The sequence below is a fragment of the Hypanus sabinus genome, chromosome 28, assembly GCF_030144855.1.
Source record: "Hypanus sabinus isolate sHypSab1 chromosome 28, sHypSab1.hap1, whole genome shotgun sequence".
NCBI lineage: Eukaryota > Metazoa > Chordata > Chondrichthyes > Myliobatiformes > Dasyatidae > Hypanus > Hypanus sabinus.
Genome location: NC_082733.1, coordinates 26,005,920 through 26,022,792, shown reverse-complemented (window position 1 = coordinate 26,022,792; position 16,873 = coordinate 26,005,920). Strand labels below are relative to the sequence as shown.

At 45.2% G+C, this 16,873-nt stretch overlaps 1 protein-coding gene across 1 annotated transcript in view; it reads right to left on the bottom strand.

The window, feature by feature from the left end:
• LOC132382508 (guanine nucleotide-binding protein subunit beta-5) overlaps window positions 1-16,873 on the bottom strand; it is an 85,725-nt gene that overhangs the window by 21,326 nt on the left and 47,526 nt on the right. The window contains exon 8 of the mRNA XM_059952777.1: window positions 5,840-5,983. Within this exon, the coding sequence (XP_059808760.1) occupies window positions 5,840-5,983 (144 nt within the window). The remainder of the gene's footprint in view (window positions 1-5,839; window positions 5,984-16,873) is intronic.

The following is a 16,873-nucleotide window of genomic DNA, read 5'->3' as shown; positions in this document are numbered from 1 at the left end:
ACTTCAGAATGCTGTGCACGTGATCAGAGACATCCCTGACCCTGGCACCCGGGAGACAACAAACCATCCGGGAGTCTCTGTCACGACCACAGAATCTCCTGTCTGTACCTCTATTGAGTCCCCTATCACCACTGCTCTCCTCCTCTTCCCCCCTCTCTTCTGCACTGCAGAACCAGACTCAGTGGCAGAGATTCAGCTGCCACAGCTTGTCCCAAGAAAGTCATTCCCCAACCACCCCCACCCCCCGCAGTGTCCAAATCAGTATACTTGTTGTTGAGGGGAATAGACACAGGGGAGCCCTGCTCTGCCTGCCCGTTCCCCTTCCCTCACCGGACGGTAACCTGATTACCTGTGCCTTTGGCATAACTACCTTCCTGAAACTACTATCTATAAACTCCTCATTCTCCTGAATGATCCGGAGGTCATCCAGCTCCGGCTCCAGTTTCCTAACACAGTTTGTTAGGAGCTGCAGCTAGACGCACTTCCTGCACGTGTCGTTGTCGTCGTTATTGTTAATATAACATTGTATACTATTAATGTAACATTGTGTACTATTAACATAATATTGTATACTATAAATGTAGCATTGTACACTGTTAATGTAACATTGCACACTGTTAACGTAACATTGTAAATTGTTAGCATAACATTGCATACTGGACCTTCGTGCCATTGAATTTGAACTATTTGTTATCTTTACCTTGCTGGCAAAATTCCTCCTGATTTACTCAGCACACCTCAAGTTCTCACTCAGGAGATTTCCACTTGACTAACGCAACCACTGGGCTGAGAAAAGATACCTTAAACTGAGAGCCAGCAGATTGAGAAGATAGCTGATGAAAGGGCCAGACAGTAGCAGGTTATGTAGGACTTTTAAATTACCACGTGCACCTCTGAATCACAGCTGCATATGTATTTTTTTTGTAGTCTTTAAACATTTCTCACTCTTAATCATGACTCTTCCTGTCAACAGACACAGTGACCTAAATGTTACAGCACCCAATCAACATGCTAGTCTTGCAATGTTAAGAGTGTCAACCCCATAGCCCTCTATTTTTCTAAGCTCCATGTACTTATCCAAAAGTTTCTTAAAAGACCTTATCGTATCTGTCTCCACCACCGTTGCCGCCAGCCCATTCCACGCACTCACCACTATCTGCGTAAAAAATTTACCCGTGACATCTCCTCTGTACCTACTCCCCAGCACCTTAAACCTGTGTCCTCTTGTGGCAGCCATTTCAGCCCTGGGAAAAAGCCTCTGACTATCCACACGATTAATGCCTCTCATTATCTTGCACACCTCTATCAAGTCACCTCTCATCCTCCATCGCTCCAAGGAGAAAAGGCCGAGTTCACTCAACCTGTTTTCATAAGGCACGGTCCCCAATCCAGGCAACATCCTTGTTAATCTCCTCTGCACCCTTTCTATGGTTTCCATATCCTCCCTGTAGTGAGGTGACTAGAGGTAAGCACAGTACTCCAAGTGGGGTCTGACCAGGGTCCTATATAGCCACAACATTACCTCTCAGCTCCTAAACTCAATCCCACGATTGATGAAGGCCAATACACCGTACACCTTCTTAACCACAGTGTCAACCTACGCAGCTGTTTTGATCTGGTCTGGTCTTGTTGAGATGTGACTCCAGAATTACAGGAACATGGCTGACTCCTAACTGCCCTCTTGAATATCACAGCAAGCACACAGTTATATCAAATCACTGTGTTCAAACAGGACTGCCACCGTTCAAGATGGACGCCCACCACCATCTTCTCCCGAAGGAATTTTGCCAACAAAATAAAGGCCCCCCAATACAATGAGATGATTCTACTGCAATGTTTAATTTTACCTCAGGCCCAAATGGAAAACCATCATCGTTTCTTTCGATTTCTAGGCTCATTTGTCCTGGGTTTTCAGACTTGTGGACAAGCCTCCAGAAGTGGTTGTGGTAAAAATCAGTGGTGGGGCATGGCACAATTATCAGATTGTTTTTCAGTGTTTCATGCGAGTGCAGAACAGGAAGAGGTGTGACGCAGAAAATGGACCTTTCTGTGGTTAGGACCTGAAGCTCTGCCATACGTGGCAACGATGGAAGACAAGGTGAGCCTTTCTTTATTACTCCAAAGGGAAAACAAAAGTGTTTTTTAAAAAATTTAGACATACAGCATGGTAACAAATTCGTCCAGCCCAAAGAGAGTGCCCTGCCTAATTATGCCCACATGGCTAATTAGCCTAGTAATTTGTAAGTCTTTTGGAATGTGGGAGGAAAGCAGAGTTCCCAGAGGAAACCGAAACTCCTTACCGAGAATGGCAGAATTGAACCTGGGTCACTGGTATCGTAATAGCATTACACTAACCACTGTGCCACCCTGCTGCTGGTAATCATAATAATCATTACTTGTTGCAGTGGCAGAAGCAACTCAAAACACAACAAGCGGCAAAACGACAGCTTCAAAGTACATTTATTATCAAAGAATGTATAAATTATACAACCTTGTGATTTGTTTGCATTCAGGCAGCCGCAAAACGAGAAGCACGAAAGAAACCAATTAAAAAAAAATAAAGACCAACACACGATGTGCAGAGTAGGCCTGAAGTTTATTTTATTAGCAGGCATGGAGCACAGCTGCTGTGGCGGTCTTCATAGCCTCAGTGCCATGGAGAGAGGAGTGAACATCACAGGAGTGCGAGCGAGATCAGCTCCCGCCTCCGATCCCGACACCCTGTCTTTGGGCCAGCATTTAAATTCTCCAAGCAGTATACCATACCTCGTACTAGGACCTGGACACTGCCCAGAAAAAGCTTCCAGGACTAGACCATGCTGCCCAGCGACTAGCTCTGGGCCTAGATTTTGCTGCCCAGCTCAAAGCCACTCTCCATCTCATTGAATCGGATGATTCAACCTCGCTCCTGGGCCAGTTGCACAGGCACCAAAACTCCTCTGCCTCGACTTCTCCTCTCCCAATGACTGACCCCATCTGCCCGAACACTAGGCCTTAAACTCCGGTCTCACCGATCCATCTGCACTAGTCTCCAATCTCAGAATCTGCCAACGAGGTGCTAACCTAGGGGCCACCAGCCCAAATCCTCATTCGTCTGCCAGCCTGACATCTGACCACAGATGTCCTTTGTCCCACGTCGCAGCCTGACAGCAGATGCCGTGGCACTACATCTTTAGAGTTTAGCTGTGTTGTCACACCACCTAGGCACTCAACCTCACGCAAGTACCTTCTCTGCAACTGCACCCATCACCTGTTTACACTTCCTAAGCCTCCGATCAGTTTCTTCCATCAAGTGGTTGTTTAATTTATCTTTTAGATGTCCAGATTGAAGTTGCTACTTGCAGTAATGTAATTTGTATTCCAACGACGCTGTAGGTACGATAAATCCTCCTAGTCTTCATATTACCCTTATGGCATTAATCCTAACCTTCTATCATTTGAGTAATCAATTTACATACTGTTTCACGGAAGGAAGAGTTCCTCCTCTTCAATCTACTAATTTCACCCTTGCCACAGAAGATTAATGAGTTCCAATGATCAAACTCTCAAATGGCGCTGCACCATTACATAACATTACCTGATATTGATTGGTACTTTCCCAACAACACGAAAACTGAGAAGTAGGAAAGTACCTGACTCAGCCGTCGGGATTGAGCAAGTCTCATTGTTTTTGCAACAACACAGAATGTTTTTTGACTGGAATTTTAAGAACTAGCCTCATAAGAGATGGGAAGATTTTCCCACCTCCCAACCTGCCTTACAATGATTCCACTGAGGAACGTTTAGATTTCAATTCATCACTGAATTTGTCGCACATCCCTAATTGCCCTCAAGAAGGCGACAGTCAGCCACCTTCTTGTGAAGGTCCTCCATACTGAGCTGTTGGAGAATGTTCAAGGAATTTTAGACAAAGCAGAACGAGGAACATATTTTCAAACCGATATGGTATGAGACACCGGAGGTGGGGGGGGGGGCGGGGGGGCAACTTATACGAGGTTTTGTTCACATTCCTGTCATTACTGATGGCAGAGGAAGCTGTTGCTGGGGTGGCCAAGGAAGCGATTGCAAGGCATTTTGTAGATGGCCCAACCTACAACCGCTGTGTGCTGATAACATAACGGATGAACACTTAGAGCAAGAGATACCTATCAATCTATCAATGAGATTAATCAACTAGATTTGGTTGTGCTTCTTGAGTACCGACTAAATCAAAGAGCCTATGTCATCAAAGCATCTCTAATTAGGGAAATTCTCAGTGGCACAAAGGCAAAAATGATTGAATTAGACATATTATCTTGTGAGTTCACCTTCCAGCAACACTTATCATACAGGCCACCTTGTTACATTACAGCAAATGTGTTCTGTCTAGCAGATACAAGTCTGTGAATGAAATCAATTAGCTTCCTCAATTAAAACTTGAAGATTTTAGATGGCTATCACACCAGATGGTAGCGGTCTCTTATTTCTTGCTACTTGGAATGAAAATAAATGTGAAATATTTCAATATAAATATTGATCTTCCTTTCACCTAGAGCTCAGGAAAAGACAAAGTCCTTCCCTAAGCCCTGCACATCCACTTTTGCTCCATTGAATGCAGTTTTGTAGCTCGTGCAGGTTAAAAACAATAAAAGGCTTTCTTGACTGCAATTTGTTAATGTTCTGCTACTGATACATACTTGTGAAGGGATAGAGAATTGGATCTGTAATTTTTGTAGGCAAGTACACCATCCTTGGATGGTGGATGATATAATTTAAATTCAGATATGATTGGAAGAAATTCACAGGGAAGTTATTCATATCTACACATTATCAGAATGAGTTCAGTTTTGGTCTAATAGCAGGGATATGCCCATGAAGGATAACCACTTAAAGATTAGCTTTTGTTGTCACATGTACAGTATTGTGCAACAGTCTTAGGCACATATGTTTAGTTAGACTGTATTTGTCAATGTGGAGCGAAGATCTGGCGAGAGCAAAGGATGCTGGGAATGGCGAGTGCGGAGATCCGCGGGTGGCTTGTAGAACAGCCCCCGGCAAAAAATTGCCAGGCACAGGTAGTGGCACGGGTGCAGACCCAGCACTGTGACACCAGGCAAAGTCATTTGATTTCAAACAACTGGCTTACTGATCATTACAGAATATCCCTCTGCTGTCTCCCCTCTCCCTTCCATCTTTTCCCAGCCATGATTCCCCTCTCCCACTCTCAGTTCACAGTAGAGACCCATATCAGAATCAGGTTCATCATCACTCACGTGTCATGAATTTTTTTTGTGGCAGCAGTACAGTGCAATACATAAGTTACTACAGAACTGTGCACTCTAGCTATAGACTGTTTCTGTGCCTGAGACAATCGCATGGTGAAATCAATCGTTTTGTTTCAATGACCAACGCAGTCTGAGGATTGTGTTGGAGGCAGCCTGCAAGTGACACCACACTCCGACTCCAAACAGCAAGCCCACAACTCATCAACCCTCACCCTAGTTGTACATTTTTAAATATGAGTGGGAGGGGGAATGGAGCACCTGGAGGAAACCCAAGTGGTCACAACAAGAACGTACAAGCTCCTTACAGACTGCATCGGGAATCGAACCTGGTGCTCTAAAGCATTGTGCAGACTGCAATGCTACCGTGCCACTAACATAATCATGCATGTGCTTTCCTGGATCATAGTCAAGATCAAAACTAAACAAAAAATCCTGTAGAAAGCAAACACTTTGAAAAATAAAGAAGTATAATTACACACTGTGATACAGAATCACAAACAACCAATCATAACATGATCGCACTGTGTTCTACGCACACACATCTACAAACTGTGTTCCTCGTCCTAGCCACTCACCCCGGACACAAATGTATGACCTGTCTCAGAAGGCGCCAGGTCAAGGCAAAGGACGTCTGCACCGTGACCGTGGAAGCTCTGAAGCAGCTGGCCACTCTCCACGTCCCAGAGTGCACAGGTTCCATCACCGCTTGACGTCAGGATCTGAGGAGATGAAGAAAGAGAAGTTTAAGGAGGTGGTTATCAAGTACGCAGAGACGAAGAACAGAACTTTCACATGTTAAGGCACCTAATCAAAATACAACGTAGACTGGTCCAGGACAAATCCTCACCTACACTTACCAATAATTCACCTCAAGCTCTGAATTATATCCATCATATCCAAAGTTACGTTTATTTATTTAGAGATACAGCATGGAACAGGCCCTCTGGCCTAATGAACTGCACAGCCCAGCAAACCACCTAGTTAACCCTAGCTTAATTATAGAACAATTTACAATGACCAATTAACCTACTAACCTGTGCATCTCTGGACTGTGAGAGGATACCAGAGCACCTTAAGGAAACCCACCTGGTCACAGGGAGAATATATGCTCCTTAAAGACACCACTGGAATTGAATTCCGAACTCCAAAGGCTGGAATAATGTCGGACTAACCACTGCGCTAGTGTGGCACCCCATATAGACTGATACAGCGCAGAAAAGGCCACTCAGTCCACCAAGTCTGTGCCGCCCATCAAACACTCACTTACTTTAATCCTAGATTAATTTTATTTTTCATTCTCCCCACATTCTCTTTAGCTCCTGCCCCCATATATTTTACCATTCACCTACAGCCGAGAGGAAATTTACAGTGACCAAATAACTTGCCAAGCCTCATGTGTTTGGCTGTGGGAGGAACCTGACTAGTCACAGGGAGAACGTGCGAATTCCATGTAAATGGCGCCTGGGTACGAATTAAACCCGGGTCTCAGGTGCCGCAAGGTGGCGGCTTCAGTAACTGTGTGGCATTGCCCAAAAACGACAGAGGTTTCCCATTTCCACAGCGGTCCTTCTGCATGCTGAATAAAACCAGCTTTTGAGGATGGATATGTGCATTTATATAGCACTTCCACAACCTAAAATTGTTGCTTTACCACTACCGTTTACGTACAATCACTGAAGTGAGGCAGGAACCACAGCGGCCAATCTATGGACAGCAGACTTCTGGTTCTGCAGCGGAGCTGGACTTGAATCTAAAGCTTGCGGACCAGAAGCATGTTACAAGCTGAGCAACTGAGGACTCCTAAACCAGATTCACTAAAGATCAGGATATGATTACTCAGACCCATTTCCTCAAGGTCCTCACAGAGCCTGTTGAATCCGCTGCATCACATCACATTGGAACACCAAATTCCCCAAATCAACTCGATTTTTTTTTTACACACAAATTAGCACTGAAATAAATCAAGGACTAAATACATCAATGACATGCAGCTGATACTGAATGCCTGAGTTCTTCATTTCTGGTTACAAGTTTGGAAAAATTTACAGAGTGTTTACTGCCCTTTAAGCCAATTTCCAGGAAGGCAAATAAGCTAATGTTGTGATCTCTCTATGACATTAAAGGAACATCACTGAACATTTTGCAGGGAAGTGCAGAGGACTCAGATGAGTCCGACAACTCTTGCAGAAAAGCTTGTGCAAATGTTTCCTACGATCCTCATATGTGGCTAGGTTTTTCTTTAATACAGTAGTCTGTTCCAAAATATATGTCCTCTGGAACCTTTCACAATGGAAAACTTTGAATCAGTCAAAGATCGATATCACAATAATGCGGCAGAAAATGGGATGTTATTACAGCTCAGGACATTGGAGTTTGTAGTTCAATCCCAGCATCCTCTGTAAGGAATCTTTATGTCCTCCCCACAGAATCTGTGTGTTTCCTCCAGGTGCTCCGGTTTCCTCCCACAGCTCAAAGGCGTACCAGTCAACACGTTAATTGGTCACTGTAAGCCGCCCCGTGATTAGGTTAGGGTTAAATCGGAGGTTGTTGGGGGTCGCTGGGCAGTGCAGTTTGAAGGGCCAGAAGGGCCTTTTCTGCACTTTATCTGTAAATAAAATGAAATGAACAATTTCTCCGTTCCCTTCTTCTGAAGTTGACTGCTAGTGAAGTCCCACATGCCCTAAGTGCTGACGGCTATTTCCCCTGTATTATGTCAGCAAGTTCGTTTCTGATTAGTCAGGAAAATGGAGACCCATGGGTGAAGGAAAGAGATCCAGTTATATAAATGACTACTTCTCAAATGGGGAGGTATGGTTGGCCATGGGTTGTCCTGGGGGGGGGGGGGGTGAATGTTTTTCCTTTGACATATCAATGACGCTCAGGATCCAAGTTAAAAATTAGCAGGTAACTTAAAGGATTGAGGGTAAGGCAAACAGTGACAAAATCAGCGATACACGTCAACAGAGATAAAATGGCAAGTTGGTTGCAGGTGAAATTTAAAATGAAGTAGTGTGGAATGTGAAAAGCAAAGTGCATATGGGGGGGGCAAGGGAGCATGGCGGCTAACGTCACGCTTTACAGTGCCAACAATCGGGGTTCAAGGAGTCTGTACGTTCTCCCCATGACTGTGTGGGTTTCCTCCAGGCGCCAGTTTCCTCCCACAGTCCAAAGACGTATGGATTAGTAAGGGTTTGACATGGTATTTCTACATCGGAAGCACGATCACACCCAGAACGGCTTCGGACTGCAATGCACACAACATGCTGGAGGAAATCAACAGGCCAGGCAGCAGCTATGAAAGGAGAGTAAACAGTCGATGTTTCAGGCACTTCCTCAGGACTGGAAAGGAAGGGTCTCAGCCTGGAACATTGACTACTTACTCTTTTTCATTAACGCTGCCTGGCCAGCTGAGCTCCTCCAGCATTTTGCATGTGGGACTTTGGATTTCCAGCATCTATAGATCTTCTGGTGTTTGTCATCCTCAGATGTCATTGGCACATATGACACATTTCACTGCCTGTTTCCATGTTCTGATGTACATATGACAAATTCAGCTGATCTTTATCTCATAGTTCTCACACTCCACACTTCCCGTTTCTACCTCTTACCCAAGATCCACAAACCTGCCTGTCCAGGTATATCTATTGTTTCAGCTTGCTCCTGCCCCACTGAACTCATTTCTGCATACCTTGACACTGTCTTATCTCCCCTTGTTCAATCTCTTCCCACTTATGTTCGTGACATTTCTCACGCTTTGAATTTTTTCAATGATTTTAAGTTCCCTGGCCCCCACCGCCTTAATTTCACCATGGACGTCCAGTCCCAATATACCTCCATCCCCCACCAGGATGGTCTCAAAGCTTTTCACTTCTTTTTGGATTCCAGACCTAACCAATTCCCCTCTACCACCACTCTCCTCCGTCTAGCGGAATTAGTTCTTACTCTCTATAATTTCTCCTTTGGCTCCTCCCACTTCCTCCAAACCAAGGGTGTAGCCACGGGCACTCGTATGGGTCCCAGTTATGCCTGCCTTTTTGTTGGCTTTGTGGAACAGTCCATGTTCCAAGTCTATACAGGTATTCGTCCTCCTCTTTTCCTTCGCTACATCAACGACTGCATTGGCACAGACTCCTGCATGCAAGCTGAGCTCGTTGACTTCATTGACTTTGCCTCCAACTTTCACCCTGCCCTCAAATTTACCTGGGCCATGTCCGACACCTCCCTCCCCTTTCTTGATCTTTCTGTCTCCATCTCTGGAGACAGCTTATCTACTGATATCTACTTTAAGCCTACAGACTCTCACAGCTACCTGGACTATTCCTCTTCCCACCCTGTCTCTTGCAAAAACGCTATCCCTTTCTCATAATTCCTCCGTCTCTGTCGCATCTGCTTTCAGGATGAGGCTTTTCATTCCAGGACAAAGAAGATGTCTTCCTTTTTTAAACAAAGGGGCTTCCCTTCTTCAACCATCAACTCTGCTCTCAATCGCATCTCTCCCATTTCCCGCACATCTGCCTTCACTCCATCCACCCGCCACCCCACTCGGGATAGGGTTCCCCCTGTCCTCATCTACCACCCCACCAGCCTCCAGGTCCAATGTATAATTCTCCGTAATAATTTGCCACCTCCAACGGGATCCCACTACCCAGCGCATCTTTCTCTTCCTCCCCCTTTCTGCTACGCGATCCCCTTGTCCACTCGTCACCCCCCCATCCCTTTTCACCGATCTCCCTCCTGGCACTTATCCTTGTAAATGGAACAAGTGTTACACCTGCCCTTACACTTCCTCCCTCACCACCATTCAGGGCCCCAGACAGTCCTTCCAGATGAGGCAACAATTCACCTGTGAGTCGGCTGGTGTGGTATACTGCGTCTGGTGCTCCCAGTGTGGCCTTTTATATATTGGTGAGACCCGACGCAGACTGGGAGACCGTTTTGCTGAACACCTACGCTCGGTCCGCCAGAGAAAGCAGGATCTCCCAGTGGCCACACATTTTAATTCCACATCCCATTCCCATTCTGATATGTCTATCCATGGCCTCCTCTACTGTCAAAATGAATCCAAACTCAGATTGGAGGAACACCTTATATACTGGCTGGGCAGCCTCCAACCTGATGGCATGAACATTGACTTCTCTAACTTCCATTAATGCCCCTCCTCCCCTTCTTAACCCGTCCCTGACATATTTAGTTGTTTTTTTTTCTCTCTCTCTCTGCCCATCACTCTGCCTGTTCTCCATCTCCCTCTGGTGCTTCCCCACACCTTTCTTTCTCCCGAGGTCTCCCGTCCCATGATCCTTTCCCTTCTCCAGCTCTGTATCACTTTCGCCAATCACCTTTCCAGCTCCTAGCTTCATCCCACCCCCTCTGGTCTTCTATCATTTCACATTTCCCCCTCCCTCTACTTTCAAAGTATCTCTCCTTTCAGTTAGTCCTGACGAAGGGTCTTGGCTTGAAACGTCAACAATGCTTCTCCTTATAGATGTTGCCTGGTCTGCTGTGTTCCACCAGTATTTTGTGTGTGTTGTTTGAATTTCCAGCATCTGCAGATTTCCTCGCGTTTGCTCTTTACCTTTGATTCACTTCGTTGGAAAGAATGAGGATAAGGAACCGATGAGCATTAAAGAACTGCAGATGCTGGAAAGCTGAAATTTAAAAAAAAGAAAATGCTCAAAAGATTCAGGCAGCCGCTTTGGAAAAAGGAACAGTTAGCATTTCAGGCCTGTGATCCTTCATCAAACAGGGTAATGAGTACAGTTCTGGAGGGTGCATGGGAACAGAGGGACCTGAGCGTATTTCTGCTAAAATCTTTGAATGAGGTAGAATACATTGAGAACACAGATAGTGAAGCACAAGAGCTTCAGAAAGAGACAGAGGACGCAAGTATTCAACCCTTGTACGGTACTGGATCACCACTAGAACACTCTCGCCAGTCCTGGTTGTCACAGTTTAGGAAGGATGTGAAAACTCTAATAGTTTCATGGATGAGATACTTTAGCTACAATTTTAGGCTGGGAAGCTGGGGTGTTGCCTTGGAAGCAAAGAAGATTTGGCAGAAGTGAACAAGCTCATAATAGCTTTGTACATTTCCCCCTCAGGCTACCTTGAGCTAGTCTGGTGCATACAGGCCAAGAAGATCCCAAGTCTTCTTGAAGATCTTGAAACTTTGTCAAAGTTAGCGGGCTTTCTGGTGGAGATGCCCTGAGTTTTTGTGGGCAGTGGAAATCCAGAGTAACACACAACATGCTGGAGGAACTCAGCAGGTCAGGCAGCATTTGTGGAAAGGTGTAAAGAGCCGATGTTTCGGGCCGAGAGCCTCTATCAGGTCATAGCATAGGCTTAACCAGTTTCCACTTGTAGTTGGCTCCAGGGAATGCAGGTTCCAAATGACTGGCAAAAGCAACACAAGGAACTTAAGGAATCTTTTACACAGAGTGGCAATGACCTAGAAGCTAAATGCACTAAAATTTAAACTCAATCAGGGCTTTCAAAACTGAAATGCTCAGGTCCTTATGAAAGCAGCCTGCAGGCTGTCAGGAAAGGGGACTGAAGGTGTGATCCACAGTGAAAGTGTACCATCTGACATGGGAATAACCTCTGTCTGTGTTGTTCTGCTCAAATCTATGATTTCATCGTGTGATTCAAAGCTTTTATTGAAGTTTTGTATCCACACAATTTAACAGCAATAAAAACACATAAATATCAAAAAACATTGCTGTGAAATATTTATTGTTTTCCTTCCCACACACGGTGCCAGACCTGCTGAGTATTTCCAGTATTTTCTGTTTTTGCCTCAGATTTCCGGAATCCACTGGACTTTCCTTTCACACTACTGGTGTCATGATTGGGACAGGAATATCTTCCTTTAACCTATGGGTGCTGAATCCGATAATGGCACCACTACCAGAGAGCCCTCTGACTTTGGCGAGATTTCAGGATCTTCAGGAAGACTTGAGATCTTAAAATCATAGACAAGTACAGCACAGAAACAGGCTCTTTGGCTCATCTAGTACATGCTGAACTATTTAAACTGCCTACTCCCATTGATCTGCACTGGGACCATAGCCCTCCATACCTCTAACATCCATGTACCTATCTAAACTTCTCTTAAACATTGCATGCATCACATGTGCTGACTGCTCGTTCCACACTAACAGCCTTCTGAGTGCAGAAGTTTCCCATCAGGTTCCCGTTAAACTTCTCACCTTTCACCCTTAACCCATGACCTCTGGTTGTAGTCTTCTTCAAGGGGTGCATACACCAGATGAGCTCAAGGTAGCCTCAGGGGAAAATGTGCAAGTTCTCTTCCTAAATTTTCCAGCCACTCTAAAAAGTATAAACAATTTTTTTTTTCCTTGCGCAGTGGCCTGGGAGACCCAATTGAGGAAAATAGGAAAACTTCTCCCACAACACCTCACTGCTCCACCTTCCCAAAGGACTCATTGAACCCTTTCTGGAGGCCAGTCTGAGCCAACCAGGTGGATTGAATTACTTGAGAGTATGTTCCTCAGTGATCCATACATGATGAAGTGGCCCATTGATCAGAAAGGGCTGGTGAGATCAAAGTTGGGCAATACTAGAACAGAAACATTTTGAAGTCTGAAAAATAATATAAATTGACAAGCTCAGTGCCAGCAAGATGATAGTGCACATCTGAAAATTAGCATGAGAATAGGAGTCAATGCTGCTGCCACTCAGCTCGCTGTGGAGTTTGCACCTTCTCCCAGAACCACCATTTCCTTCCATATCCCAAAACTGATCTGGTTGGAAAGCCAATTAGTTACTGTAAACTGCTCCTTAATGCGAGTGAGTGGCAGGATTATCGGAGTGTTACACAGCACAGAAACAGGCCCTTCCGTCAACTGTTTCCACGCCAACCACCATGTGCATGTGTGTCCTGATCCCGGTTTCTTACGTCTGCCTCACAGCCCTGTATGCCTTAGTTAATTAAAGCACACATCCAGGTTAGGTGTTGTAAGGCTTCCACAGCTACATGGACAGTCCAGTTTCTGACCACTCTCTGGGTGAACTGATCCTCCTACACTCACTGCTTTCTGGTTTTAGAAACCCCTACTGTTAAGGAAAGTTGCTGGTCCATAACCCTCAGCATTTTCCGTACGTCAGTCAGGTATTCCTATCAAATTCATCAGGATTCTAGTGCACGTTAGGTAAGATATTAATGATGATTTTGTGAAGCCACTGCCCTCCTCCCTTGTTGAAACGGTTGATTTTGTATCTCATGCGCTTGGGTCTGCTTGTCCAGAGGTTCATGAGTCTGGGCCAGAGGTCAGAGCTCAGAAGTCCGACACCTGTGAGTCTCACATCACAAGGAATGGAAGGACGGGGAACCCAGAGGTGGCCAGACCTGGGGTTGGAGGCCTGTCTGTGTGCGACTGGGTGGGAGAGTGGATAAGAGGCTTGATTTGCCGTCGATGCCTTGTTTTGTTGCTGCTGCTTGCACTGTCATGCTAAACCTCATGTGCGTGCTATCTTGCCGCCAGGGTGTGTGGAGTCACGTGTGGGCTGCTCCCAGCACATCTTTGGCTGTGCTGGTTGTTAACGCATATGGCCTACTTCACTGTACGTATCGATGTATGGGTAATAAATCAATCTGAATCGGAATCATGGTATGTAGGGTTCTGCAGGATCATTCAACTGAATTTGCGTGCTTTCCCAGATCTACGTACTCAATCTCCCCAGCAGGCTTACCAAGAAAAATAAGTAGGAACTGCCAACAATGGGGACTTTGTCACACAACGGGGACTTCCTTGGTCTTGGCCCTTTCGGTTCCTTCCACATTGTTACTGTTTTACCTTATTCTACCTCATTGCATGGTATAATGATTTGTCCTCTATTGACAGTATGCAAGACAAGCTTTTTACTGTATCTTAGTACATCTGACAATAATAAACCAGTTCCAATAGTCTTGTTCTTCTGAAGGTAAAGGTCATGGGTTTGGGAGGTCACCATAATGACTAATCTTCATAGTCATAGAAAACTACAGCACAGCATCTTCACCCCATCTAGACCACACTGAACTGTTAATCTGCCTATGGACCCGCACCTGGACCATAATCCTTCATACCCTTCCATTCCATGTAGCTTACCCACAATCTATCCAGTCTCTCAAGATAACTAAAATGCTCCATCCAGGCATCAGCTTGGTTTTCAAGTAACATAAGAAGACCAGGCATTTGCTCCAGTAGCCTGCGGTCTATCCCACGAGGAACTTGAGAGAGTTGCTGGTCTGGAGGAGGGGGCCCTGAATCTTGTTTCACAGCTTGCAAACTACTCTGCTCCTATTCCATCATGAGAAGATAATAAGGAGATTAATAAAAAGGTCGATGTCTTAGGAATACTGCAAAAAGCAAATGTGAATGTGAAATCACTGCTGTCCAGTCTGTCTCACTGCCAACAAGGAGAGACTAAAGGAGAATTCACAGACTGGATTGGTTTTGTCTGTGGAAGAAGCGGAAGAAGAACTGAAAGACTGCAAAATGGAATTTGAGAGGAAGCTTGCCACTCCGCTCATATTGGAACATGTGGAACTGGTCCTAATGAACTACAATAAAAATACAGACATGACTGCTTTCAATAAGCTAATTAACAGTATGAAGGCAAGTGCAACTTTGCCTTTGCAATCAAAACCCCCTGAAGTTCTACTGCCCCCTGAAGCCTCCCTCCCCTGATATTCTAGCTAACCTGCTTGGCAGTCACAATCATCAAAGGCCAGTCCTTAATCAGCAAGACCATCTGTCCCCATCACCCACGCTTTCTGAGGTAACACCAAACGACAATGCAGAACCCAAGACAAGATCTATACATACCTTTAACACCACAAGAGATAAAATGACTTTGGCATCAACCTCCAGAACATAAAGCTCCAAAACATAAAAGTAATTCGAAGAGACCCGAGAGATGCGAGTCTTAGTTTGTTGTTTACTTTAAGCAAGGCACGCACACATCACATAGTGGCATGTTAATGTACTGTATGCCATTTACATACTTTTACAGATAAACCACAATGTATCATATAAATAACAAAAAATGCTCAATCAAACAACACATCAACAGTGTGAGAGGCTGTAGTGGAGGCTATTGGGAACAGTTCTGGCCACTTTGTAGCTGCATCCGAAACTACCAAGAAATTTGTGCCCATGAATGGTCCGGCAAAATCCACACGAATCCACTGGCAGGGCAAGACAGACCATTCCCAGAGATGGAGAGGCACTGCTCTTGGCATCTTCTGGACGCGTTGTCATCCTGAACAGTACATGGCTAGTTGCTCGATCTGCTGATCTATCCCAAGCCAACAGACAAAACTTCGAGCCATCACTCGCACTTTAACCATGCCTAGATGACCAGCACGCATCTCTTCCAACACTCTAGCTCTCAGCTTGGATGGTACAACAAGCTCAATCCCCACATAAGTCAACTCCCGTCAAGGGAAAGTTCATCCTGGCCCTGGTTATTGGGATTTCTGCTGCAAATTCCAGCTGTTTTGGGTGGTCATGTGGACCTGAGACAGAGTGGGGTCTTTTCTGGTTTTCCTTTGTATCCTCTCTGCCATAATAAAGAGACTTTCGATAAGGAGGAGTGTCCTCTTTTGTAAATATTTCAGGTATTTCCTTTTCCAAAGGTAAACAGGGCAATCCATCAGCATTTCCATGCTAAGCTGCACACTTGAATTTAATCATGTAATTGTATCCTAACATCACAACCAAGATCTTTTACTCAACCAACACACAAAATGTTGGTGGAACGCAGCAGGCCAGGCAGCATCTATAAGGAGAAGCACTGTCGAGGTTTCGGGCTGAGACCCTTCGTCAGGACTAACTGAAAGGAAAGATAGTAAGAGATTTGAAAGTAGGAGGGGGAGGGGAAAATGAGAAATGATAGGAGAAGATCGGAGGGGGTGGGGTGAAGCTAGGAGCTGGAAAGGTGATTGGCAAAAGGGATACAGAGCTGGAGAAGGGAAAGAATCATGGGACGGGAGGCCTAGGGAGAAAGAAAGGGGATGGGGAGCACCAGAGGGAGATGGAGAACAGGCAGAGTGATGGGCAGAAAGAGAGGGAAAAAAGGGAGGGGGGGGGGAAATTAAATATATCAGGGATAGGGTAAGAAGGGGAGGAGGGGCATTAACGGAAGTTAGAGAAGTCAATGTTCATGCCATCAGGTTGGAGGCTACCCAGCCGGTATATAAGATGTTGTTCCTCCAATCTGATTGTGGTTCACTGCTTGCTTAAACAGTCTGAGGTTCCACCTGCTTCAAGGCAGGCCTCAATTATACCAGTGCCCAAGAAGGACAAGGTAACCTTCTTCAATGACCATCTTCCAGTTGCACTTACATCCACTGTGATGAAGTACTTTGAGAGGTCGGTATAAAACATATCAACTCCCGCCTGAGAAGTGACTTGCATCTGCTTCAGTTTGCCTGGCTTCACACAAGCCAACAACAGATGCCACTTCATTGGCTCTTCACTCAACCCTGACACATCTGGACAGTGAAGATGCATACATCAAGATGAGCTTTAGCGACTACAGCTTGGCATTCAATACTATCATTTCCTCAAAACTAATCAATAAACTTCAAGACCTCAATATCCATT